We start from the raw sequence: 27,069 nt of genomic DNA, 5'->3' as shown, positions 1-27,069 counted from the left end.
CCACTAAATGTAGAGCTTGTAAAATGAGACCTTACATAACTGTAACATCAAACAGAATTCATCTGAAAATTAAAAATGCATCTCCTTTATCTTATCATCATTCTTTCCTCAAAATCTAAAATAATAAATGAAAAGATTCACATTTTAAATTCTATATTTTTGAATTCCAATCCACCTTCATTTCTATTCAAAATGAATGTTACGTGTAATAACGAAGGAGAAATTCTGCCCAGAATCGAAGCAGAGATAATTTTCAAAATGAATGTTTAAAGTTAGACAGAAACATAGGCACACACATCCAGAGAACTATAATCTTTGTTTATTCAATTTAATCCTTAAACTTTTAAGATCACAAATAGATTTCCTAATATTCATCTAGCTGAATTCTGCTGGCAGGGAAGGCTTATCACTTCTTTTGTAATAGCTCTATTCACCCTTCGAGACAAAAGACCATTTAATAAACCAAAATGCTAGTGTACATGCTGCAGAATGAAAAAGTTGATGTGCTTAAAAAAACAAGCCTTACGCATTTTCTGTCTTTGTAAGGTAGGTCCTTGCTGAGATTTGTGCTGGTTTCAACACTAAATTCCATTATCTAAAAATCAGTATTATACAAACAGAATATAGAAGCAAAGTTAGAGCTTCCTGCATTATATAAAATGATTATGCGGTTCACTGTTCAAAATACAGTGCTTAACTATAAAAAGTAACTGAATAGATGTCAAATTGGAGCAAAAATATTTTGTGGTCAACCAAACTTAGAAAGCTATTTTACACTAAAAAAAAAAAAAAATCAGCATGAAGACAGCTGTGAAAGTCGCAACCAGGAAGGGGAGAAAATCCCCACTTTCAAGAGTACAGTTATTATAATGCCTTCTTAAAAAGCCCAGTTGACAGATGTGCAAACAATTAGATTTCAATAATGCACTAAGTAAAGAATAATTTCATGCTGTAAAGCTTTTTTATTATTATTTCATTTTAATAACTGACTTTCTTCTATTCTCAAACTATAGGAAAGCATGTAAAATAAAACTGCATTACATGGCATGTATGAGTTTGAATTTACAAACGTTGAGAAAGTAACCACTTGAATAATCAAACCAATTAAACTAAAGAGTTATTTATAGAAATCTAGGACTTACATATTCTGATATTGTGGAAAAAAAAAAAACCCCAAAGTACCATAATTCCACTGTATGATGCAAGCATATATACACAATTAAAGTTCATTTGAGTTAAAAATGACGTATCTTGCAATTCTAGAGTAGGAAGGGAAAATGTATGAAGACAAACACAGTTTGGCCTGTAACAGATCACTTTAATTAATGCTAACAGTAAAAAAAAAAAAAAAAAAAAAAAAGAAAAGTAAAAAGCAGTAATATTGAAATCTACCAAATAGGCTTATCTTTAATATTTCAAATAAATGCTGATTTATCTGCCTAATCATTCAATCCATTAATAATGCAAATGGTTGGTGACCTCTATGTCGCTTTGTAACAGTTTACTTTTCAGCCTGATTAAGTTATTCCTACAATTCTAAATATACTGACTGAAACTTCAAGAGCCTGAGTGATTAGAATCCATCTTATTGTTGAACCCCCAGTAGGCAAATTTGTTTGATTCTGACGTGAAAATTTTCATGAGTCCGAATACTAAAAGATCGATTATTTTTTCAAGAATGTATTTTTTGCAACAACAGAAATATGTACTTTTAATGGGAAGGAGAATTTATAATGTGCTTGCAAATATTAGGAAGTAGTAATCAAAAAAAACATGCCCCATAGAAAGTGACTCTGATCAAGGGCGACGGTGATCAGATGTTTATTACCTACTAACCGTATTTTACTAAATAGAGGCATGTAAAATTAGGCAAGCAAGCTTGAACTAAAGTCTTAGGACAAATCTCACTTAAGCCCCAAATATGGGTTGAAATCTATAAACAAACGATGGGAACAGCTGTGCACGGTAATGAAATCACTGATTCAGTACGAAATGACGGTGCTAATTTGTCATGGAAGTCTCTAGAAGGTATCTGCAGTTGGCTTGCCTTTGACTGAATTGTGTTGATTCTCTAGGGCCATCCATGGCATGTGTCATTCCAATTATACCTGACCCAATTCTCACATCTCTCCGTGATGACAGATTATTTATAAAAACGCTACCTGAAAGAGATCTACTTGTAAAGTGTTTAGACTAACCAGTACTGTCGTGCTGTGAGTATTCACAAAACAGCACCATTATTTTTCCCAATACTTCTATTTCCTGTTTGCTATGGGAATAAACTTATTTGTCATCAAGCTGTGTGGTTAGTCGAAGCACAACAAAATATTACAAAAAGCTCTAAACTCTAAGACAAGATGTCATATACTTTGCTGGAAATGAGAGGAAGTGATTTTTTGTTTTTCTTGATGGAGAGGCAGGGTGTGTTGTGAAATCTGATTGTCTCCAGAAATACAAAGAAACAAAACTCTGATTTATAGTATTTACTGACTTCCATGGTGTAAATACACCTACCATTGGGATTTCACACTACCAATGGCTGCGGCTCACAAAAATCCTCAATACTTAAATAATCAGCTTTTACAGGCAGCAGGAGTTGGCCATACCACACCAATGAGAAGAAATAGGGGCACAAGAGAAACTAGTAACAATTAAGTAGGTCAGGAAATTGAGAGGGTTTTCTATTTTGCTTGGTCTTTTAGTTGAATTTTTATAAAATTACTCAGTATGTAGACAGAATTATTTCACACTTGGTGACATTTGAAAATATATTAAGAACAATGACACCATAGATAAGAATGGTTTTCCTTTGCAGTTTCCTACTCCCTGTCTCAATCTAAATCTGCACAGTATGGGGGCATGCAATGCTACGAGAGCCCATTTCTCCAAGTGTAGTCAGTCCATGAACCAGTAAGACAGCATCACCTGGGACTCAGGACTCACCCTGGACCTACTATCTCAGAACCTGTGTTTAGAAAGTGCCTCAGGTCACTTGTATGGGTATTAATGTTTGCACCATGACCAACCATATCTTTTATGTACAGTTGAAATATCAAAAGTATATATGTAAGATTCAATCAATCACTTTCCAAAACGACCAGAGGGAAAGGATGAGTAAAAAGTTCTACAGGTTTTAGCTTATTAAAAGAAGTGTTCATCTATTTGGGAAGTGGGGTATATAAATATTTTAGTAGAGTTGAAAGATTTATATATATATGTATATACATACATATATATATACATATATATACATATACACCAAAAACTTAATTTTAAGAGATTATCTATACATATTTCGTTTACTCTGAAATTCTGTCTTATGCAAAATTAAAGCCGCTTCAATACTTCTGCCTTAAATCTAACACCAATATAATATTTTTCTCACTCATATTTAAGTCTATGAAAACTCAGACTTCTCAGAAACCCAGATTTCATTGATATTGTTCTTGTAACATGTCAGAACATTAGAAATATCAAAGCTTTTATTTTTATTGGGAAAAATGATGAAGAAAGCTGACATAAGGTCGAGGAAAGATCACTGGGCTTGGAATTTATTTCCTTTGTACCACTTCTCTGTAAGGAAGAATTACACGGTATGTTACTGCAAGAAAAGGATGCGCCTAGATATGAGAGTCAGGGGGTGAAAGGATGGTCCTGTAGTTCCATGCCCTTTTCTGGGAGAGACCGAACATGTCCACCTCGCCATGTTTAACTTGCTTCTGTCGTGGTACCCAGCGGGAAAAAATGGGCACCTTCCAGCCCAGAACAGCAGTGTCCTTGATTGCTCTAAGGATGCTAACCACCATTTGCTATTTTATAACAGGGTACTAGGGGAGAGTGAATTTCTCTTGGAAGCATTAAACAACAAAACCAGGAAGGCAATTTTTCTCCATCTCTCGCTACCTATGTGGCAAGTATGCATATATAATTCTTTAAAAATAGTAACTGTATGCTGATTATCTCTCTAAGCTATAAGACTATACATTACACATCTTATCAAATATGTTTATCTTACTGAGTATAAACTTTTTTAACATATATTTTGTTTATTTTACATTTTCTTCTGAAATGAAAAAATGTTCACTGCTACCTACAATGTGCAAAGCACACAATGAGGTGTCACGGTTAATGTTAACATGAGACACAGTACTGTGGGGAGTTGGACATCACTGTGGATCTCAGTATCACAGCCCAGTGCTTTGCAACCAGAGAGATTCTGCTTCCGACCCTCTGCCAAGGGACATCGATCAATGACATTTTTTGGTCGTCACACCTAGGAGGTGCTATGGGCATCAAGAGGGTAGAGGTGATAAATCCTGCCAAACATCCTGCAATGAACAGGACAATCTCCACAACAAAGAATTGTCCAGCCTAAAACATGAATAACACTGAGGTCGAGAAATCCTGCCACTGCCCAAGTAAATACCAGAATTCATGCTGCATTTTAGTAATTTTGCCCAATCATGAGACCAAGGCTACTGTGCAGCAGTCACTAACACCTCAGAAATCCTGGGTAACAAATGCTGTTAAATTCCAGAGCAGATATAATCATGAGAATTGGCCAAAAGGTCTCTCATTGCTTCCATCACGAAACATCAGGAACTTAAAATTACATGCAAACAGCATGAAACGTGTGCCCATCCTCTGTTCTCAGAAATTATATCCAATGAGAACATAAATAAATTTAAGGAAGGGAGATAACTCTTACAGTTAAAACACCTGAACTGTCTTACCATTATTAAGTCAATACCATGCACTTTTAACAAGGTGCACTGTTCAAAACTCCTTGTACCATTCTGAGAGTATCCTAATTTTCAAAATTTGGGCAGCTGTGATTCAGTCTTGATTCCTCTTGACTTCTTACTCTTCCACTAACAGAATCACAAAAGGTCAGACATTGGAAGAGGTGATAAATTTGTAGTGGGGCAAAATGGTTCAAGGCTGAGAAAAACAGATGTTTGGGCTGAAATCCACCCTGCTTAAAAACTCCAGAAAGCATTTTTCTTTAAGGGGACTGAAGATTTCCACTAAAACACACAGCTGCTACCTGCCCAAGGAATCAGAACGTCTACTCAATTGGACACGTGGATTAGCTAAAAAGGCGTGCCTGTGAAAATGACATGCATGTTTAAATGAACTGTTTTTTCATGTGCTGGATTTCTTTTACTAGGTTTGATTTTTTTCTTAATTGCAAGCTCTGTGTTGAGGAAATTCAATTGTAGGCCTTTGTATATTTTTTGAACAGCAACTGAGAAAGACCAGTATTTTTTAAAAATGTGGTTTCTGGCCTGTAATTGAATTGGGCTGGAATTTAAAAAAAAAATTTACTGAATTTTTAATAAATACATTTAAACAATTTTTAATAATAAAACCTTTAATAAATTATGTCCAGCCTAAAACATGAACAACACTGAGTCGAGAAACTCAACCACAGCCCAAGTAAATACCAGGATTCATGCCGCATTTTAGTAATTTTGCCCTATTAAATAAACATAAATAAACATTGCCCTAATAAAGAAACACAATTTATTAAAATAAGTATCTTTAGCTGATTATTTCCTCTTCTAACATTGAATTGAAGAAGCTTGACACAAATAAAACAGTGTGGAAGGTGGAAACAAAGCACTACTAGCCACGGAAAATTTCAAGCAAAATCAAGTTCAAAAGTATAATTTTCTATGTGGTAACACAGATCTTTCTGAATATACTAAACCACTGACTTTACACTCTATGGTATGCAACTTGTATTTCAATAAATTTATTACTAAACATAGAAAATTATATACATATACACATCACATGTGATTTTTTATATGGCTCTGTTTCTCACTCTCACATTTTAAGCTAACTCTCTGAGTGGGCTTTTACATCGAGACCATTACACTACATGGAAAGAAGTTTGTCAAAGCCATGCTTTAGTCCACCTCTACCAAAGCATATATCAAACATCTCAAAATCAATGACCGGTGCCATGGGGCACAAAATAATAGGCTGCCACCAATCACATCTATGGCCAGTGCTGATGCCCGTTCTCTCAACATCATTTGAAAGGATGCTAGATTCTGGTCCGGGAACAGGAGTGGATCTTACTTGCCCGTGGTCATAACACACAGGAGAGGTGAAGGCTTCCTCTAATAGGAGCAGCCATTATCTCTTTGCCCGGCTCCCAAACCCGACATGGAGCTTTATTTTCATCGTGGGCCAGTGTGCGGCTACCAGGCCCCCAGCGAAGGTACAGTGAGTACATTTCCACGTTCACAGCATGTCAAGCTCACAGTTTTCTCCAAATTTTGCAAAAAGTTAAACGTGAATGAGAAGCAAGAATCCTGTTAGTGAATTATGGAATACCTTCTAAGTGGCACGTCCATTACAAATAGGTAACACTGGAGACGTGAGAATCAGGCTAAGCTCTGTTTGCTCTGCCCTTGATCAATGCAAGCTGCTCTGATTTATTTATGAGACTTCCTGGATCTGTTCTATTTGGTGCTCTGTTAACTGGCAAATTCCTTCTCCTTCAAAAATCACTCAAATGCTAATTTCCTTGGCAATGCTGTAGTTGATTGAAACTTCTGTCTCTAGGCTGAGCACTTGCCTTCCCCTGTGCCTCCAAAGTTCCTCCCTAGCCAGGCCAGAGAGACTGGTTTCTCCCCAAGAGTGAGTGTGCAGCTATGGAAGCAACCTGAGCAAGCCACCCCCCGCATACCCCTGCACCCCAGGCAACGGGTGTAGCACCCAGTACCTAGGAGTGCCTTGGTGGTGGTGGAATGCATGGCAGTAAATCTCACGTATTAATGGTTACCAGAGGGAGAAGAACAATAATTTAATTCTGTGGAGTTCGGTCACCTAGCCCAAGGCAAGCAACATTTAGATCAAACTTGTAAACTTCATCATCATATTGGTAAGTTGAAAGTGCCACCTCTATCGGTGTCTCTGTTCATTTAAAAGAAGAACTTCCAAGGGGTTTAAAATACCTTCAAGAAATGAAACTCTATCCTGAAATGCAGTGGCAGTTTAATGCTATCTTGGTTCAATTTTCAGCCAGACATAAAATTTAACTGCAGATATTTAAATATACAGTACATTCACAAAAGGTATTTTAATCAAGAAACCAAGTTTACGTTGTTTTTGTCCTTAACATATGTCCATGAATATCAGCTCTCTCATAAAAATGGATACTTCACAGTTAGGCTTTTTATATTTTAAAAAGATACTCTGTTGGCTTACCTTTGACATTTCTAATTAGTAGCAAACACTAGTTTTCTGGAGAATCAAAATGATGCTTGTAACCACAGCAATCATAGCCGCTTAGGTTAACTGAGCACTTACTGTCTAACAGGAACAGTGCTAAGTGTTTCCCGTGGATTACTTCACTTAATCCTCACAAAGTGGTTAAAATTAGGTAGGTATTGTTAAATCCCATTTTCCAGAGGGAAGCAATGAGCCATGGAGATTATTTCACTGACACAAATCTACACAGTTAGTAGGTTGTAAAGCCAGGATTCAACTCTAAACAGCCTGTGTTTGTAAACAAATTGGAATATTTAGAAGGTGCCAGGCATTACACGATTAAGTGCTTAACATGGATCATCTAAAGTAATTCATATAAAAAAAATGCACCATCATCCTAGCATCTATGAAACACACATGAAAAAACAGACTTACCAAGGTAAGTCTCACTTAACTGGCTCAAGGCCCTAAAATTATTAAGTTCTCTCTTTAAACACTTGACTCGTCTGCCTCTCACCCTAAGAAAACTACCGTGATGAAATTAACTTGTTATGGTAGTATGTGAAATATTAAAACCTTCTAGTATTTTTCAAATGATCAGTATCAGAGGTTTCCTGTAAAGGCCTGGATAGTAAATATTTTCAGCTTTGCAGGCCCCATGGTGTCTTTTGCAAACCACTCAACTCTGTCTCTGGACTAGGAAAACAGCCATCGATAATGTGAAAACAAATAGGATTGGCTGTGTCCTAATAAAACCTTTTGATTAGAAAACAGATGACAGGCCAGATTCAGCTCATGGCCAGAGTTTGCCAACCTGTGAGCCATAGCCATCATTTGATATAATAATAATAGATTATAATATAATAATAACAATAATAATTATTATTATTTAAATAAGAATTCTAAAATTTAGGAAATGCTCAGAGTGAAATAATAGTAAGATGAATATATGTCTATAGTGAAGGAATACACTTTTACGAGGGAACACAGGTTAAACTGAACTAGTGTGTATTCATAAACAAAAGGAAAAAGAAAAGCTTGACATTAGGGTAGTAGAAATATCCTGCAAATCCTGGCTTCACCACTGACCAGCTGTGTGACCATGGACAGTTTTTTAAAAATTTCTCTCAGCTTTAGCTACCTTGGCTTTAAATGGGGAAGTAAAATTTCAACCATGCAGCATATTCAAGGATTAAAGGAATCACTGCCCCAAAGGGCAAGGGGAGTGGTGATTCTGAAAACACAAGAAATTCCAGCCTGATGCCTCATCTGTCACAACAGTGATAGCCAACTCCCCCATGATACCTTCCACAGGAGGAAAGTGCCCGACCATCAGCAGAGGCAGAATATGTATTTGCTGAATCAATGAACATTAGGGGAAAAAAAGGTCACTCTGGATGGCCAAAACTGGCTAGATTAAATCAAAGACTATGTCATTTATTAAAATACCCATATTGAATCAGAGTTTAGAACTCATGGTTGAGTCACAGATTACCCCGATGTCTTAGGTTCATGAAATGCAATCCTATATCAAAACACAGGAAACTGGGAGCCAGTGTCTCATATACTATTGTTGTACTCAAAGTGGCATTGGCTTACTCCCCTAGGTCAAAACCAGAGATCCTAAAGCCAAACGGATGTTGTGCTCACTTCCCCACAAGCCCTCTCTCCTCTGGAATCAGTGACACAGTCGGAACTAACACCTTGCATGTTGGTATCAATGATTCTAATACAATATGGCTGAACGTTTTATGACCATGCTGAAATGTCCTGTTTTCCCTTCCTCTGCTCCTGTCTTTCAAATTTTAACAGGTTACAAAACTATAGAGTTTTCTAAATTTTTTAATATTTTTATTGAAGCACATTAAAGACTCGTATTAGTAGCAATATGTTGGTAATGAAGAAACAACTTTCTTATTAAGCACGGTTGTAAATCACACTTCCTCTTGGGCACTGAAACATTAACATTGGAAACTAGATTGTAAGCCTCTTTTCAATCTCTCTTCTCTTCAAGTCATTTCCAGGTTTTATTTTCAGCCCAGGATCGGGCAACTTGTAGTGAGAGTTCACAAGGTGAGCCATCACTTACGGCACCCATCATTCTTCACCAGGGAAGAGCTGTAACTCATCTTCCACACCAATGGTGTGGAGGGAAAGGGCTCTAGGTAGCTGGCCCCTTTACTGTCACCATCTAGAGCTTTGACTTCTTTATCGGAATTAGCTGGGAATACAGAAAACTCTGACACGGATGCAATATACCATAACATGTTTCTCCTCTTAAGGTTCCTTTCCCAGAAGGACTTGCCTCAGTGACAGCTTTTGTCCATTTCAGGAGTCTTAGATGGGTGGATGGATTCCCATTAAAGGCTCTTTTATTCCTAGCATTAATAGCTGATACCGCTAAATGATCAACTATTTGCTTTTAGAAGGTTACCTTTTTTTCTTTTTTTTAAATTGAAGTATATAGTCAGTTTATACTGTTGCATCAATTTCTGGTATACAGCATGTTTCAGTCATATACATACATAAATATATTCGTTTTCATCTTCTTTTTCATTATAGGTTACTACAAGATATTGAATATAATTCCCTGTGCTATATAGTAGAAATTTGTTATTTATCTGTTTTATATATAATAGTTAGTATCTGCAAATCTTGAACTCCCAATTTATCCCTTCCCACCTCCTTTCTTTCCTCTGTGGATAAAGAATATGTGGTGTGTGTGTATGTGTATATATATATATACACATACACATACACACATACATATATATATGTATACAATAGAATACTAATCAGCCATTAAAAAAAGAATAAAATAATGCCATTTGCAGCAACATGGGTGGACCCGGAGACCATCATTCTAAGTGAAGTAAGCCAGAAAGAGAAAGAAAAATACCATATGATATCACTTGTATTTGGAATCTTAAAAAAAAAAAAAAACAAATAGAGGTAACTTTTAATGCTCTTCTTGACATCAGCATTATTAACTTATCTTTTAAGGCTACTTTTTCTTTTTTTTTTTATCTTTAGCCTGAGATTTTTTCCCCTAAATTCTCCTTTAATTGCTTTGTCTTTCTATAAAAAAATACTACAACATATTTGTCCCTCTGTTCTATCTTAATACCTAACAATGCTACATTTGGAGAAAAACTGAAGCAAGAACTGGATTTACTCAGAATTTAACAAGACCATATTATCCCAAGAGAATTCTGTCCTGGTCTGAAATACAGGCATAAATTTATGCGGCATTCTCTCATACACTGCATAAATTATGTCCTCCCTGTTCATCCATCCCCTCAACAGCAGTAACAGAGAACAAAATCTCTTCACTGTTTCTACTAGAAAAACCCCCAGCACACAGTAGGTCCTGAATTGACCACTCTTGGTTAAGATCCACACTTGCCAGCCTGGCATTGAAGGTCTCCACAATTTAGTTCCAACCTAATATCCTGTAACCTTCTTATGGCATATTTATCTGCTCCAGTTTAAACTGGACTGACCCTGTCTCCCAAGCATGCCATGTGCCTTGCCAAGGCACCACATTGGTTTTCCTCTTCCTACTGACTCTAAAGGAGGCTACAAGAAAACCCATCAGGAGCTCCACCACGAGCCTTTCCAGTTCTCCTTCAAGTGCCATCTCTTTCATAGACCCTTCTCTGATCAATCTCTTATTCTTTGAAATAGGCTCTGGGCTTGTAGGTTTTGCAACACAGACGTCACATTTCTTTGACCTATGCTTCCTACTAGACATGAACGCCCATGAGGGTCTGCTGCCCTGTGTATTCTCAGTTTGATCGATCCACTGAGCCCAGCAAAATGGCCTGTACCACAGAGGTACTCCAAAAACAAATGTGAGCAAGTGGGCAATGTTGATTATGCAGACAGCTATCTTGATGGAGATCACAAGACCTGGAGTCCCGCAGCAGAATATTCGCTGCTGTAGTATGCAGTCACACGTCTTTTAGGTTTCAAGAAAAAGAAGCCCTGAAAAATCTGTCCTTTCCACGCTAGGAAAATAGAAGCTAACAAGTTCATGTAGACGATCTGCCACCAATGATCCCAGGAGGGGCATGGAAAAGACCCTGGGAAAGAGTATCTTGTGTACTTGAAAAACAGTGGCTCAAACAAAATGTGCATTTACTTAAATGCAAGGAGTTGCCATTAAGTAGATGATAAAGTTAAACAATCTATCTTGTACTATATGTTAATTTCTATAGTATATGTGATACTCCCAATAGATTTTTTAAGCTAACTCTGAGTGTTCAAGTCAGAATCTCAGTTTTAAAAGTTTCAAGTTAAAGAAATGCAGAACTTATTTATCGATAGGTTATTATTAATGTTATTCTGCCTAGTAAGTTTCACCTTAACTACTATCTTAAGCGAAAGCAGCCAGACACAAAAGGCCATGTGTGACCCTACTTGTATTAAATGTTGAGAAAAGGCAAATCTGTAGAGATGTAAAGTAGATTAGTGGTTGCTTGGGGCTGGCAGTGAGAGCAAGGATTAACCGAGTGGGTGTGAGGGCTCTTACTGGATAATGAAAATGTGCTAAGACTGGTTTATGGTGATGGTTTCACAGTTTGATAAAGTTATTAATGCCACTGAATTATATGCCTATACCCTTAAAAAGAGTGAATTTTACATGTAAATTATACCTTAATAAAGTTATAAAAGATGCAGTGAAGGGAAGAAGATACTACAATGATCATTAATAACTTACTTGAGGCAAAAAAAAAGTATCCCATTTTAAGCTCCAATTTAACAATGGAGCTGAAATCAATAAAAGTGAAAGCAAGACTTACAATGTTGTAACATTTGTGGATAGACTTTAAAAGTATTTGCAATACATTAAAACTCAATAATTCTGTATATATTCATTCAATCTGATTCTAGAGCCATCTTTTACAATTTGCACAACAAATGCACACCCTTTAAGGAAGGCATACCCAAAGATTCACTAGTTTTGGTTGTTTAATGTAAACAGAATGCTTGTTTTTATTTCATGGAGACAAGAAGGAAGTCTTTTAGTTCATTCAGTTTCTAACCTTTCCAATAAGAGCTTAACTAAACAGAAAAAGAAAGTCTAAGATCTTAAAGATACATCTACCTCTCTGAGAAGGCACTGTCACTTCCCCCAATAAGATAATGGAAAGACAACATAAGTCATACAAGTTAAGTTTCACAGCAAACAATAATGCGATACTTACCAAATACCCTTCTTCTGCTTTAGTGAAATCTAACCGCAATTACTTACTCAACTAAGATATACTGAAAATTTTCTCTAAGGCAGGCACTCTGCACCATACTAAGTAAAATTCAGCCTTTGACATCAAGGAGCTCATAGTCTAGGAGGCGGAAGAGGCAAAGACAACGGAGTGTAATAAACACCACTGTCAGGAGAACGCCAAGGAGGTCCCCCAACTCGGCCTTTGTCAAATGACATGGCGCCCAGTTAGGTAGGGTTCTGCCCAACAATGTGCCAAGAAGCATACACACAGGCACAGAATAGCCTGTAATAGCAGGATTTCACGTGATTTGAAATGAATTGTTGGACTGCTTGTTAAACCAAAAAGAGTTCAACAAGAATAGGATAGCTTTGTTATTGTGGAATTTTTACTTGTGGTTGAGGACGGCAGTGGTGGTAGGTTGGAGAGAAATTTCAAACTCTGGTGTGACAGGCTTCCTTTTCCCCTGAGAAGGAAAATTCAAGAGTGGAGGGATGTTGAGGGTAGGGGAGTATATATGTGTGGGTGGGGAGGGCTATGTGGGAACTCTGTATTTTCTGCTCAGTTCAGCTGTGAACCTGAAACTGCTCTAAAAAAATAGTCTATTTCAAAAAAAAAGAGTGGGTTACCTCGGACCACCTCTTCCACGGACTCCGTGGTGGTGGTGGTGGTCGTGGCAATGCTGGTGGTTCTCTCTGTGGCCTCTTCGTAGGGTTCCTCAGCCTCTTCCTCTACTTCTTCACCATCCTCATCGTCCTCGTCATCCTCTGCCTCCTCTTCCTCCACATCAGCCACCTCCTCCTCCTCGGCTACTTCCACGACTTTGTCTTCACTGGAGCAGGAAAGAGAAATAACCACAAGAGTCATTTCAACAAATTTCAGGAATGGAAAAAAAAAATGACAAGGAATTTTGGAAATTTAAGAAGGAATGTGGTGCTAAGTTAAACACACACACAAGGTTCGAAGCCAGCAGGTCAGAGTATGAATCCCAGCTCAGTAGGTCTGCAACTTTTTACCCTTGAGCACAGCTCTTTTTAGTTTGCGCAGCTGCAAAACGAGGATACCATGATTCCAACTATAGGACATTCTGGAAAAGGCAAAATTATGGAGACCATAAAAAAGATCAGTGGTTGCTAGGAGTCTGTGGTGAGGAAGGAAAGGATGAAAAGGCAGAGCACAGGGCAGTGAAATTGCTCTGTAAGATACTCAGTCAGTGGATACACAACATCATGTGCCAAAACCCACAGAACCATACGACACGAAAAGTGAACTCTAATGTAAACGATGAACTTCAAGTGAATAATAATGCATCGACATTGGTTCAAGTGTACAATACTGATGCAAAATGTTAATAATGGGGGAGGGGCAGAGGGAACTCTGTACTTCCTGCTCGAATTTTTTCTAAACATAAAACTGCTCTAAACAATGAAGTCTATTAAAAAGGCTGGGGTGGGGGAGGGGGAACAAAACAGAGTTTACTGTATTACTGGGATGACCTCTTGTAATGTATGAGAAGACAGCACACAGCACTTGCATAGTAGATATTCAGTAAAGGGAGGTGGAAACTGGTTCAAAATGGCTATTGAAAGTTTAAACTGGAATGGGAGAGGGAAGAAGAAATTGGCTTAAATAAATCTGTAATACTCAATGGTCAGCTGAATATACCAACAAAATGTAGTCTGTGCACCTAATGGAACATTATTCAACATAAAAAGGGACGAAGTATTGATACATGTTACAATATGGATGAACCTTGGAAACCTTATGCTAGGTGAAATAAGCTGAATTTAAAAGGACAAATATAAAATGATTCCACTTATTTGTCTGGGATGATGAAAAAGTTCGGAAATGGAGGTGATGGTTACACAACATTTTGAATGTGCTTAACATCACTGAGTTATATGCTTAAAAGTGTAAAATGGTGAAGTGTTGTATGAAACTATTGAAACTACAGCCGTGTTCCTTTTTGCTAGTTGTGTAAACGTTCTAGAATATCAGATATTTCAGTGGTTCTCAAATTTCAGTGAGTATCAGAAGGATGCACCCGAAAATCTTATTAAAACAGAGATCACCAGGCACCACCCCCAGGTTTCTGATCAGTGGTCTGGGATGAGGGCTGAGAATTGGGATTTCGAACAAGTTCCCAGGTGATACTGATGCTGATGGCTGGGGGACAATGTTCTGACATATGCAATACTGAGAATAATGGTAGCAGACAGGCAGTAAGTCACAGCGTAATTGGCAAGGGGGTCAGGAGTAGTATTTATGGCATTAAACATGTACATACTTAATCAGACTGGTAAGTAATAAGTCTGCAAATGTGGATGGCCAAAGAAGACCACATCTGGAACAAAATCAGTTAAGTCCTAGTAGGATGTTCTTGCGGCAGTCATGTACCTACCAGTACAGACGTGGTCGAGAGCATGTGGAAGATGACAAATAAAGATTGGAATGTAAGTGTTCAATAGTGAAAGCGTATCACGTGTCATCTGGCTGGAGAGGAGAAATAGAAATTTCACCCTTGATCAGATCACAAAACCCATACAGGAGAAAGATGTAGATGTGCTGGAGGATGTCAGCTCACCAGAGCATCTGCCACAGGTCCTATTTGGTAAGTAGCACCAAAGGAAAAGGATTTATTTATGCCTTGTTGACATTTAAATTTTAGCCCAGAGCTGATGCCTGCCTACAGGGAGAAGCTCCCTGTTGGGAAAAGTGACAGGAAGCTGGGGGGTTGGTATCAGCCACAACATGAAGCCTTGGGATGCTAGTGTGAGTTCCGCATTGTACAGAAAATCGGATTTCAAAAATGGCAGGGAAAAGAGTGGTGTAGGGAGCCAGAAAGGAAGATGGTAGAAGGCTTTCAAATACTGAAAGTCTGATAAGATAGCCACAAATGCTGAGGGTGAAAAAGAGAAAGATATGTGAAGAGGGAATTCCCTGACTAACTCAGAATTTAAAGGACTATTGCATATGTGTATAACCCCCCACCCCAAGTGGAACGTCTTTCTAATCCAGATTAAATATGAGAAATGGATAATAAATGAACTTATCCAAAGAAGTTGAAGCATGTGGCTAAAGATAAGAATGAGGTGCAATTTATCAGACAGAATAACATTAATAGTAATAATCTATCAATAAATAAGTCATTATTAATGGAATAAATGAAGTGAAGTGAATAAAATAAAGATGACTTAATCTATGCCATCAGCCAGTTTAGTGTGTTGGGGCTATCTTTCGTATTCAGTACAAGATCGTAGGCACCAACACTATATAGTTCTCTAAATTTGGGGGAAAATTCAGGTTAAACCAGGGGGGGAAACCCAATCAAAAGCGTCTTCCCCTTAAACCGTGATGAATGCATGCTGTCTTGAAGCAGGAGTGGAGTGACAGGATCCAGGTGTGTGATCCAGGGTTAGGACAGCACTGTGCTTCCAGGTGGGATGGTGAAAACACGACCCGGGTATCCCCAGGGACCTCCCCCAACAGTCTCTGTTAAGACTGACATGTTGCATTTAAAACTCCAAACAGAAAACATGCTTATGAAAACAGCTGTGTTTTAAGTGATCTGCATTCTGGTATGTGTCTGGCCAGGAAAGAGTGAAATAGATGCCTATCACCCATCACTGCATCTGCCTGAGCAATTTACTGGCATAATAACAAGGACTCGAGATCCATGATGGTTCAGCTGGCGGAGGAATTAAATTACTTCGCCTAAGAGAACTCGGGTCCAGTTCTTATTACCATAGCTTTGATTCCTGGAATTAAATTTAGATGTCCATGAATTCAGTGATCTATTTGGACACTATTAAAACAGCAGCACACAGTTATGTTTTAATGAATGTGGCATCTTCCCAAAGAATGCCCAACCGACCAACATTACAATTTTTAACTGCAGTTTTCATAAATATCTGGAAACACAGAAAGGGGAAAAAATTACTTTTCTACCCTCCTTTTTAACTGCTGGACAATGTCATTCTGTGATGTGATTAAGGTGAGTAGGTTTTTAGAGAGCTGATCACAGCAGAAGAAAATGCAAGGAAGTTTATGGAAATGAGATGCTGAGAATCATAAAGCAACTTCCTTACAAACAATCAAACAACTTACAGTAACGCAGTCCCCTGGTAACACGGTGGAACATTCATATCACATTCACATATTTCAGCATATGTCAATTTACAGTAGACAGCCTTTTACAGCGTTTAAATTCCAGTAATAAGAAACACTTCTAAAGAAAGAGGAACTATCTAAAAATGCTCATCCCCTCAGGAGTGTCTGAATTTAATAAGAAGAGTAAAGGGTCAAAGGGACATTATTATGAGGAAATAAACCACTGATGACAAAATCGTGCGTGTTGGCACACAAGACTTCAGTTTGGTGAAGGAGACACTGCATCACAAAGGGGATTTAAGCCTGACCTTGACAGAGTCCATTTGACCCCCTGGTATTTCCTTTAGAGAGTGAGAGTGTTTGACTCCCATACTAGTTTTAATTCCTTTTTGTTTAAGTCACGCAAAACAATTCAATTCACCATTTGCATTCTCTTAAAAAAAAAAGTCTATATTTATTCTTTCATTGTCTCTAAGACTGAGTCTTTTTTGCTTCCCCTTCATAGGACAAAGGAGAGGAAATGGCAGAGAGAAAGCAGGTCTCCATGGTTTATATGAATTGGACAACCACGAGACCTGACTGTACAGCAGTGATGGGGGGAGAGTCAGACAGAACAGCTGTCGGTTCTTGAAATGTAAGGACCAACCTGGGACCAGACGGACAAGTCTCAACAGGAAGCTACTCAGACACTTCCGTGGTGATCTAGAAAGGGGAAGGAGTCTCCCAGAGTTGGGAACAGGGAGAAAATAAAACAAAAACTGTAAACAGACAGTTCTTTCCCACCCCTTCTGCCCCAGGTCTTAGCGCCGCCAGTTTAGCCTGAAAGGTACAATGACTGGATAAGTCAGTTTATCCTGGAGGAAAGCAGTTCCCAGCACTGCTGCTGAATTAGGAAAATCAGAAGTTGCTAGAAAATGTCAGAAAATATAAAGGAAAGGAAGTCAATTCTTCATGGTTCTGAGCAAATGTTTTGAGGGGAGGACAGCTAAATAAGAAAAAAACCCGTCTCTTTTCCACTTAAAGGCACCATTAGAAGCCAGACATACAAGAGGATACACTGTCTTTTTCCATTTATATAAACTATGAAAACAATGACTTCTCACCACCGGTAGAACTCAGAGGAGCTGTTGTTACACTTTGGCAAAGGGAAGGTTAGTGACTGGGAGGGAACAGGAGAGAGGCTTCTGGGGGCTGAAGTCAGGCTCTGTGTTGACCCGGCTGTCGGCTATCTGGTTGTGGTGAGTTTTGCAAATCCATCGAGCTGTAGACCTGTGTTTTATGTGCATTTCTCTTTACGTGCATCACAGTTCAGCATGAAGCATAAAAAGGGAGAGGACTCTGCTACTGTGACGCCTCACTCTTTGTAAATACCCTCACCACTGGTCTTGAATAAGAGCGTGTTAATTAATAAAATCGTTATTTTCAGGGTCTCCAAATCTGAAAAAAATATACCTCCACTCTACACCCCCCTTATAAGGAGCTGGATGCAAAAAAAAAAAAAAAAAAAAAGAAAAAAGAAAGAAAGAAAAGAAAGTTTATGATTCATAAATCTACGGCTCCTTCAAACATCACCTCATTGAATTAGTTAAGTAACTAACTCTCTAAATTAATTAATTAATTCATTTAGATAGTCTAGATATTTTGTAAATGAATTCGATGCTCAGAAAATTCAATCTACCATATGTTGATAATTACTAAAAAAAAGTTATCTACTTTTAATGTTGTACTCTTAGAATCTCTGTTACCTACAGGTAACATCATTTAAAAACTGATTCCCCACAGCTTTCTCTTTAGCAGTCCACTGAGTTTCAGCACAGTTGTTTTGATGACATTCCTTAGGTAATGGGTATATTGATTTTTCAATGAAACGATCTCTGAGAATTTAATTAACCTTCTCTCCTGAAAAGTGCCCTGCAGCAGAAACGGTTTGTAAGCTACCCCAAACGCATTCCTAACTCCTTTCCCCGTGGCTTCTTTGACCAGAGAAAGTAAGAAAACGAACACTCCATGCCCTTGCCGGCAGGGAAGGCCACGTGACTGACATGCTTCCGCATCACAGACGCCAAAAGACCCCTGCCTGGACTTCCAGGTGGGGCTCTGAGGAGGGCTTTTCCTTTCCAGATGAGAAGGTTCCTGCTGATGTTCAGAGCGCTTTTGTTCTTTTACCTTCTACTTTCTCTCCATCTGGAGGGGCGACAGCCATCTGTCAACTGTTAGGTGACAAACATTAGTTTGCAGAAGCTGATTAGGATGCTGGGGTGGAAAGATACAAAAAGGTGGTATCTCTGTATCACAGCAGCAGCCCAGCGCTCCAACCACTAACGACTGTTTATTTTTTTTTAATTTTTTTAAAACTGAAGTTATGGTTACCAGGAGGAAAGGGGTGGGAAAGGATAAATTTGGGGGTTTGAATTTTGCAAATGTTAACGACTGGGTTTTGGTTATCTGTAGCTAAAAGCCTCCCTTGTAAACTGTCACAAGCTTACCCCCCCCGCCCGCCCCAGGTCACACTCCTGCTGTAGGAAGATAAGGACTAACCTGAGAGACCAAAAATTCATGACTCAGGCATTAAGGGTGAGCTAGACAGGTCACAGCCTTAATCTAAACTAGGATGTACCATCCTTCTTAGACATTTAACAAATGCCTATTCTGGGCAAGAGCATCTACACTAATTCCCGTGTAGCAGACACACTGAGTACTAAATGCTTCAGAAGTTCAAAGGGGAAAGTGAACATTGTGAGCTAGAGGTGTCTGAGCAGGTGGGACATAAAAAGTGGGTGTGAGGACCAGGTGGGGATACCCAGACAATGCCCAACCAGGAACAGCAAGTACACGGGCTTGACTACACCAGACTTTCACACAGGCTCTGAGCTTGACAGTGAGGGATATGCAACTGGGGAGACCAGCTGTTCAGATACTTTTTCTTTAGTCAGTGAATAGTGAAGTCTTGGATTGAGAGGGAGATGTAAATTGATAATAAGCAAAAAAAGTGGTAATGCATTAATTCACTCATCCATCGAGCCACTCTATTAAGCACATGTCAATGCCACATACCAGTGATTCAATCAACGATGCTGACCGTGCTTTAACCAAGTGCCTGGTGCTGTTCCAGATGCTAGAGGTAGACGGCTGAACGTGATAAAGCTTCTGCTTTCTTGGAATATGTTTTAGTGAGGGACGCACCATATGAGCAAATATTGAATATAAGGGGAAAAAAAACTATTCGCAAGTATGGCAGAGAAAAGAAAGCCCTATGTGTTAACCATAGTGGCTACAACAGATGTGTGTCCCGGGGGTCAGGGGCAGCATTTCAATAGGATGGTCGGGGAAGGCCACTGAGAAAGTGTTGTGGGCACAGAGACTTGGAATGCTGAGAGAGTCGAGGCGGGCAGATGGTTAAGACAGGTGTGAGAGCATGTGCAAAGGTCCTGGCATGAGGGTGAGCTCAGCACCATCAAGGAAAAAACACGACAAAGAGCCAGTGAGCTTGGGGGAGCAAGGCAGGAGAAGTGTAAGTTAAGGTGATGGAGACAGACAGGTGGGACAATACCCTGCAAGGCCATGTTGGTTATGGTAAGAAATAGCACATTTACTTATGTGCAATGGAAATGACTCAATCAGATTTGTTTCGAAGATGGGTCTGGTTGCTGGGTAACCAGCAGGGAGAGTGGGCTCTGCGGAGACCGGAGTAGAACCTGGGAATCTGGTTAGGGACATTGTGTCGGGAGCTGGAGACACACTGGGGGACAAGGAGAACTCCCAGGGGCTAACAGCCAAAAGGACAGACAGCGACCTCATCACCCATGTAAGTGTTAACTTTCTATTGTTGTAACAATTATGAGTAGATAACAGTTCTGAGCAGATCTGGGGTGTACAGCAAGGCATCTACTAGGAAGGTCTCTGAAACGTGCCCTAAATAAAACCCAAAGTTAATGAAGTCTGGGGGCCAAGGACAGCTCTCCACAAGGCAGAGTGGGTAGAGCATGTGCAAAGGCCCTGTGCTGGGGAAGAGGGAAACCTGAGCACCAGAAACAGAATCAGCTGACAAGAGCACAGAGAGTGCTCAAAGAAGGACAAATGAGCAATGCATGGAGCAGGGGATGACAAACCACAGCCCAGGACGCGTTCCTGTACATGTTGTGAGCTCAGGGTGATATTTATATTTTTAAAGTGCTGAAGGAAGGGGAAAAAAACCAGAAAGAAAAACAGGTAACAGAGACTGCATGTGGCCTGCAGAGGCTCAAATATTTATTATCTGGCTCTTTATAGAAAGACTGCTGACCTCTGGCATAGAAGGTGGGCTGGGGGTGGGGGGTGGGGTAATGCGACGAGTGAGAGGCTGGGCTGTGTCCTGATTTGAGGACAAAGAGGATACAAGAAAACAAAGTGAGAGGCCTCATGGGCTCTAGGATGTCCAAGTTCTAAAACTTGTTCTGCATGGCAGAAACAACAGTGACCCCTACCTCCTGCCCTCTTCCGAGTGGGCAGAACACAGGCTCCAAGGAAGCAGGGCGCTTCAGCACAGTGGAGTGATTAGAAGTATGAACTCTGGGGCCAGCCCCCCTGGATTTGAATCTCAGCTGTGTAACCATGAGCAAATTGCTTAACCTCTCTGTGCCTCCTTATCCTCATCTGTAAATGGCAAATTTATAACAGTAGTTTCATGGGGTATGATAAGGAACAAATGGGTTAATATTTGTCATGCCCTCAGAACAGCACCTGACCCACAGTAAATACTGCATGAGAGAGAAATAAAACCAAGACCACATGCACAGTGCTCGGCACAGCATGTGACTCAGGTGTGTAAGAGAATGAATGGCCTCATGACTGAATCCCACGGAGATATTCCTCCAGAACACTCAGAATCTGTGACAATTACATGCACAGCTTGATTTTCCTTATTAGAAAACATAAAAGAGTCAGATGTCAGGCAGTCCTAGGAAAGATCTTAAGAGAGGGAATACAAAAGGACTTAATCATTAAAGTAAAAAAACAAAAAACAAAACCCAAGAAAACTCCACAAACCTATGTTACAGATTATGTTTTCAGAATTCTATTACTACATGGCACCCTTATATGAACAGAAGACTGCAGAATCCAGTGTGAAATTCATGTGTGTATTGGCCACTAAGATTCCTGCCAATTCCAAGAATAAAACTAATGGTATTCATTGGAAGATGCTAGGCATGAAAGAAAAGTTAAGGAAGATGATAAAAGTGATGACTTAGCATAAAATCAACTTTTCTTCATATCAGCTTTTAAATGCTGCCCTGTTTAATTCAGTGAATGTCTAAAAAAATAAGAAAAGGAAAGAGATAAGAGAAGCATTAAAGCAAGGTTTAGTGTAAGCAGCAACACTGGTTTAGAACATTTGAAAAAGAATTTCTCTTTTCTCGGCCTTCTCAGTACATACTCATAGTAAGAAGAATATTCCAGGAATAAACAATCTAAATAACATCTCTAGGACATAAGATGAATCCAAGGATGGGCAGGTTCTAGGAAACTTAAGTGTATCAGTGTCATGATGCAAAAAGGACTGTTCTGAAACAGAAGAATTTAGGATATAAGATGTTAGTCCAGGTCCTGCACGGGATCTGGTGTGGAAAGTGAGCAGGGAAGCCCATGTCTCAGGCTTTGGGAAAATCTAACTATCCTGACGATATTTTGAAAGTATCGTTAATTTCGTGGGTGAGATGGTGTCAATTTGGGCTCTGTAGAAAATGTTCTTGGATTTTTGAGATGCAGACCAAAGTATTTAGTATACTTACTATCTGAACTTTACTTATTTTTAAATTTATTTTATTTTTTAATTGAAATACCATTAGTTCCAATGTATCTGAACTTAAAATCATGAAAATTCAAAGAGGGAAAATGATACTCTAGCAAGAGCACAGAAACATCAAGCTTGGAATGTAGTTACAGTAAGAAGCTAAATTGCTTTTTTAAAGACTATCTAGGAGGCAAGAAAAGTCATATATAATCAAAAGCAGGTTGTTTTCCTGACAGCTTCATGAACCAACTAGGATTAAAGAGAAGCACCGAAGGTGATAAAAACTTTGAGTCATTTTAAAATCTTGATATGCGAAATAAAATCTTGGTTACTCAGACCCTATGCCAGGAAACTTTGAATGAGCTGATTCCTCGTGTCCAAAGACTTGGTTGCTGGAAAGTATAGGTGATCTGTGTACATTTGGGGTGGAGAATGATCATGAAATATATGATCTTCGGCCATTTAACATGTTTGAGTGGGTTCTAGGCTTTAGAGGGTCTGTTCCAGACACTAAAGTTATTGCTGAGAATAAAAAAGACAAAATTCCCTCCTGGTACTTATATTCTACTGGTGGCAGAGGTGAAGATAAAAGAAACCAAAGCAGATATTATACCATCATATATACAGCTGACAGGTGACAGGTGACAATGACTATGGAGAAGCTGAAAGCAGAAGGCTAGGTAAGGTACCCTGGAGTCGGTTCTTCAAGGACTGTTATAGAGTTTTAAAGAGAGGATTAAGAGAACACGCCCTAAACAGGCGCCCTTTCAGCTGAGGCTACGTAACTAGCATCCTTTTCCACTGCATCTGTACACCTAGGGACTAACGCAAAGCTGTAGGTGGTTTGCGCACGAGATGGCCACAGAGCAAGACACCAGCCTGACCATTCTTTTGGGGACACCTTGTGAAGTACCTGCTCCTTAGAATGGAGAGAAGCTCCCTGCTTCGGTGGTCCCCACCTCATGTCTCCTGTGAAAAAATCAGCCATTCTACTTGGGAAGCAACAACAAGCACCTCTGCTCCTCCTTCCGGCACATGCAGAACCCGCCTGGAGCCCTCGTCCTGTCCCAGATTCTCGGGGCGAGGGTGGGGTGCATCCCCAGGAAGAAACAGATACAGGCATATCTCGTACCTGCGCTTTTCACAAATTGCAGGTTTGCGGCAGCAAGTCTGTCTGCGCCAATAGCGTTTTTCCAACAGCATTAGCTCAGCTTGTGTCTCTGAATCACATCTGGGTAATTCTCACAGTATTTCAAACTTTTTCATTATTATTATATTTGTTATGGTGATCTGCGATTAGTGCTCTCTGATGTTAACTACTGCAAAAAGATTACAACTCATTGAAGGCTCAAATGGCAGCTTTTTTTTTTTTTTTTTAGCAATAAAGCACTTGTTAACTAAGGTAAGCATACTGTCTTTTTCAACAAAATGCTACTGCCTACTTTAAACAGACTACAGTATAGTATACACGTAACTTTTAAGTTATATGCCCTGGGAGATCAAAAAATTTGTGTGACTCGGTTTTTTTGTAATACTTGCTTTATGTAGTGGTCTGGAACGGAACCCACGACTGTCTCCGAGGTCCGCCCGCACACCTACACCCATCCTCAGGTGGTACGGAGTACCATTTATCCCTAAGGGAAAGCAAGCCACAAGGCTCCCTTGTCTTTTTGTTCTGAGGGCTTAAAATGAGTACTTTATTTTATTTTACTTATTTATTTTTTATTGAAGTACAGTTGATTTACAATGCTGTGCTAGTTTCTGGTGCACAGCACAGTGATTCACGTCCACACACATATATTTTCTTTTTCATTATAGATTATTACAAGATACTGAAATACAGTTCTTTGTGCTATACAGTAGGACCTCGTTGTATATCTATTTTATATATAGTAGTTTGTACCTGTTAGTTCCAAACCCCTAATTTATCCATCCCCCCTCTTTTTCCCCTTTGGTAACCATAATATATTTTACTTCTGGAATGATTACCACAATAAGTGTAGCAAACATCCATCATTTCATATGCATACAAAATTAAAGAAATAGGAAAAAACCACATATTTCCTTGTGATGAGAACTCTTCGATTTACTCTCTTAACAACTTTCACATTAACATACAGCAGTGTTAATGACCTTTACCACGTCCTACATGACCGCCCTAGCACCTATTTATTGAAATAAGTATTTGAAATTGTGCAGTGGAGGTAAAGACAAAAGGTGAAGACAAGGGTAGCCTGTTACTGTCAAGAAAGCGGTGGATCAGCCAGAATATTTAGGAAAAGCACGTTTTGAAGAGATGGAACTTTCAGTTCATGTTCCATTAGTGAGCCTACTTTCTTCCTCCTCCAACAAACAAGGCCATGTCCTTGCCTCGGTAGGTAAGTGTATCTTTACAAAGCACCTGTAGCTGACATCTAAGAACTGTGTAGAGTCAAAATGCCGAGTATCGACACTCCTTGTTCAACACGACAGATGCAGGAGGCACAGGGCAAGGGAATGAATGTGGAGGCACATTCCTTCTTAGGTAGAACTGCTAAGAACACCTGCTTTTGTGAATCCTTCTCCTTTTCTCAAGGAAAAATTATGCTGCACTATACTGCGGTCAATTGAATGTTCTTGTTCTCTGGGTAGTTGAGAGGAGGTACCGGGTAATAATTATTTTCGGAAGCCACCCATCAGCTCTGGTGTGACCGTGAGCAAGTGACTTACTCTGCTGTGACTTAGCTCCTTCATTTAATGTGGGATGACACCACTCCCCACCGCAGGAGATGCTGTGAGCAGTTCACGTATGTCAAGCACATGGTGGGAGCCAAACACTGTACCTATTTGCTGTTATTAAGACTATGGCATAATTTTTATTTATAATATAAATGTTTTTTCCCTTTTTAATGTTGCTAGGTTTTGAAAATAGTCTAAATGAAAGTATTGTTTTTCATATACAGTGTTTTCTTTGGGGTTTATTATTTCAGAAAAAAAAAATCTAAAAAGACCTATTACTTATTCGGGTCCTATGCCTCGTGGAGTTCCAATCACTGACCGCAGGCTCAGAGTCCTGCAGGGACAGACACGGAGACATGCATAAAGGGGCGTTCTAAGAGTTGTGCACATCAACTGCAGCAGATTAGCCGTTAAGAGGACCTGGGAAGGACAGGACGAGGAGGTAACAGGCGAACTGGGAACTGATGAGTGAAAAAACAGTCGCAGAGAAGATGATGCAAAGGGCGCCGCAGAGAGAGGGAGGGGCAGCTCTGACACAGCATCCGCAGCGAGCAGCTCAGGGAGGCTGGAGGCTGAGACTGGACACCAGGAAGTGAGCAGAACGCAGACTCCGGGTATATTATGAAGGACTTCGCTTTAAAGGCTAACAAGTTTGCCCTCACCTACCAGTAGTGCAGAGCCCGGCAGAAAGGCTTTAACAGAAGAGTGGCAAGATTTGCTGCATTTCCACAGGTATAAGCTGGCAGAGGATGAAGGACAGATCGGGATGGGGAGTGTGACATGTGGGAGGGAGAGAAGGCTCTCGAGGAGTCCAGTCGAGGAGACAGGAAATCAGAGCTTCGAGAAAACAACATGACAGAGCCGATGACCATCTGGATGGAGGGGGTTAGTGAGAGGGGGAAGGCCGATGCCCCAAGAGGGAGAACCTGGCTGGAGAAGAGTCACTCATGGTAACAGAGGATACGGCGGGAAGAATGGATGGCCACGGATGGAATGGACTGGGCCCAGCTCTGACCATGACGGATTTCAGACGCTGTAAGGACCTGACGCAGAGGCCTCCAGTGGGCAGCTGCAAATGCAGCATGAGAAACCTGGGACACAAATGCACAAATCTGGGAGGCACTGTTCTTCCACTTCCATTACGTAAACGGCACTGCACGTTTTTGTTTCTGATTTTTAAAATTGAAGAGCTACCATTCTTGAAGGACCCCAGATGGCCGCTCACTTTCCACATTGCTGATGTCCTGTTACGATACTTTATGTAACTAGAAACAGAATCTAGCCTTCTGCAGTCTAATTAGGCCCTTCCTCCCTGCTCCCCTCATGCTCTACACACACAATTCATGCTGCTTCCCAACACAGAGATCGATGTGAAGAATTCCCTGCGAGGACGGTCTCGAGTTCTGATTAAAGGGCCTGATCAGGACATTCCACTACGTTTAAAACTACAGCGTAAAACAAGCCATTCAGTCAAATGCGTTGGTGCTTACAGACCGTGGACCAGGCTTTCCGCTAGCTCTGAGGCTCTAAAAGAGAAACAGATAAGGTCCTTGCTCTTAGGGAGCTTACACTCCACCAGGGGAGAGAAAGAGCATAAGAAAATAAAATAGAAAAGGTGCACTTAGTGTCAAGGCCAAATAAGTAAGCTGCTAAGGTTGAGACTATTGGGAGGGGGGTGTTTTGAAAAGATTGATCTGGGGAACTCATTTCGAGAAGCTGAGGCTGAAGGTGAAGAGAAACCCAGACAAGTGGGGAAAAAACCATTACAGAGAGAGACTCAGCAGTCTTGGGGTGAGGGAAGCCTACCGTGCTGAGTCGTGTGACGCAGAGTCAGCAGTGGGGAGGGAGGTATGGGGTGCTGTTGAAGAGCTAGAGAGAAGCCGGGTGAAACAGCTTAATACTAGGAAGAATGTGGACCAGGGTCTGGCACAAAGAACATGTTCAGTAACTGTGACCCATTAACATCAAACTCAGCATCGCCACAAAAGGCCTCATTATAGCTTCTGTGTGTATTTG

The 27,069-nt window shown here is 39.9% G+C and overlaps 1 protein-coding gene across 6 annotated transcripts in view; it reads right to left on the bottom strand.

Moving 5' to 3' along the window:
- The window catches only part of APP (amyloid beta precursor protein), a 259,837-nt gene that overhangs the window by 103,638 nt on the left and 129,130 nt on the right, over positions 1-27,069 (bottom strand). For all 6 annotated transcript variants that reach the window (XM_032476915.1, XM_032476919.1, XM_032476923.1 and 3 more), the window contains exon 6: positions 13,085-13,287. In XM_032476915.1, coding sequence (XP_032332806.1) covers positions 13,085-13,287 — 203 coding nt within the window. The remainder of the gene's footprint in view (positions 1-13,084; positions 13,288-27,069) is intronic.

Source organism: Camelus ferus, chromosome 1 (assembly GCF_009834535.1).
Source record: "Camelus ferus isolate YT-003-E chromosome 1, BCGSAC_Cfer_1.0, whole genome shotgun sequence".
Classification (NCBI taxonomy): Eukaryota; Metazoa; Chordata; class Mammalia; order Artiodactyla; family Camelidae; genus Camelus; species Camelus ferus.
The sequence above is the reverse complement of the archived record's forward strand: the minus strand, read 5'-3'. Positions and strand labels throughout refer to the sequence as shown.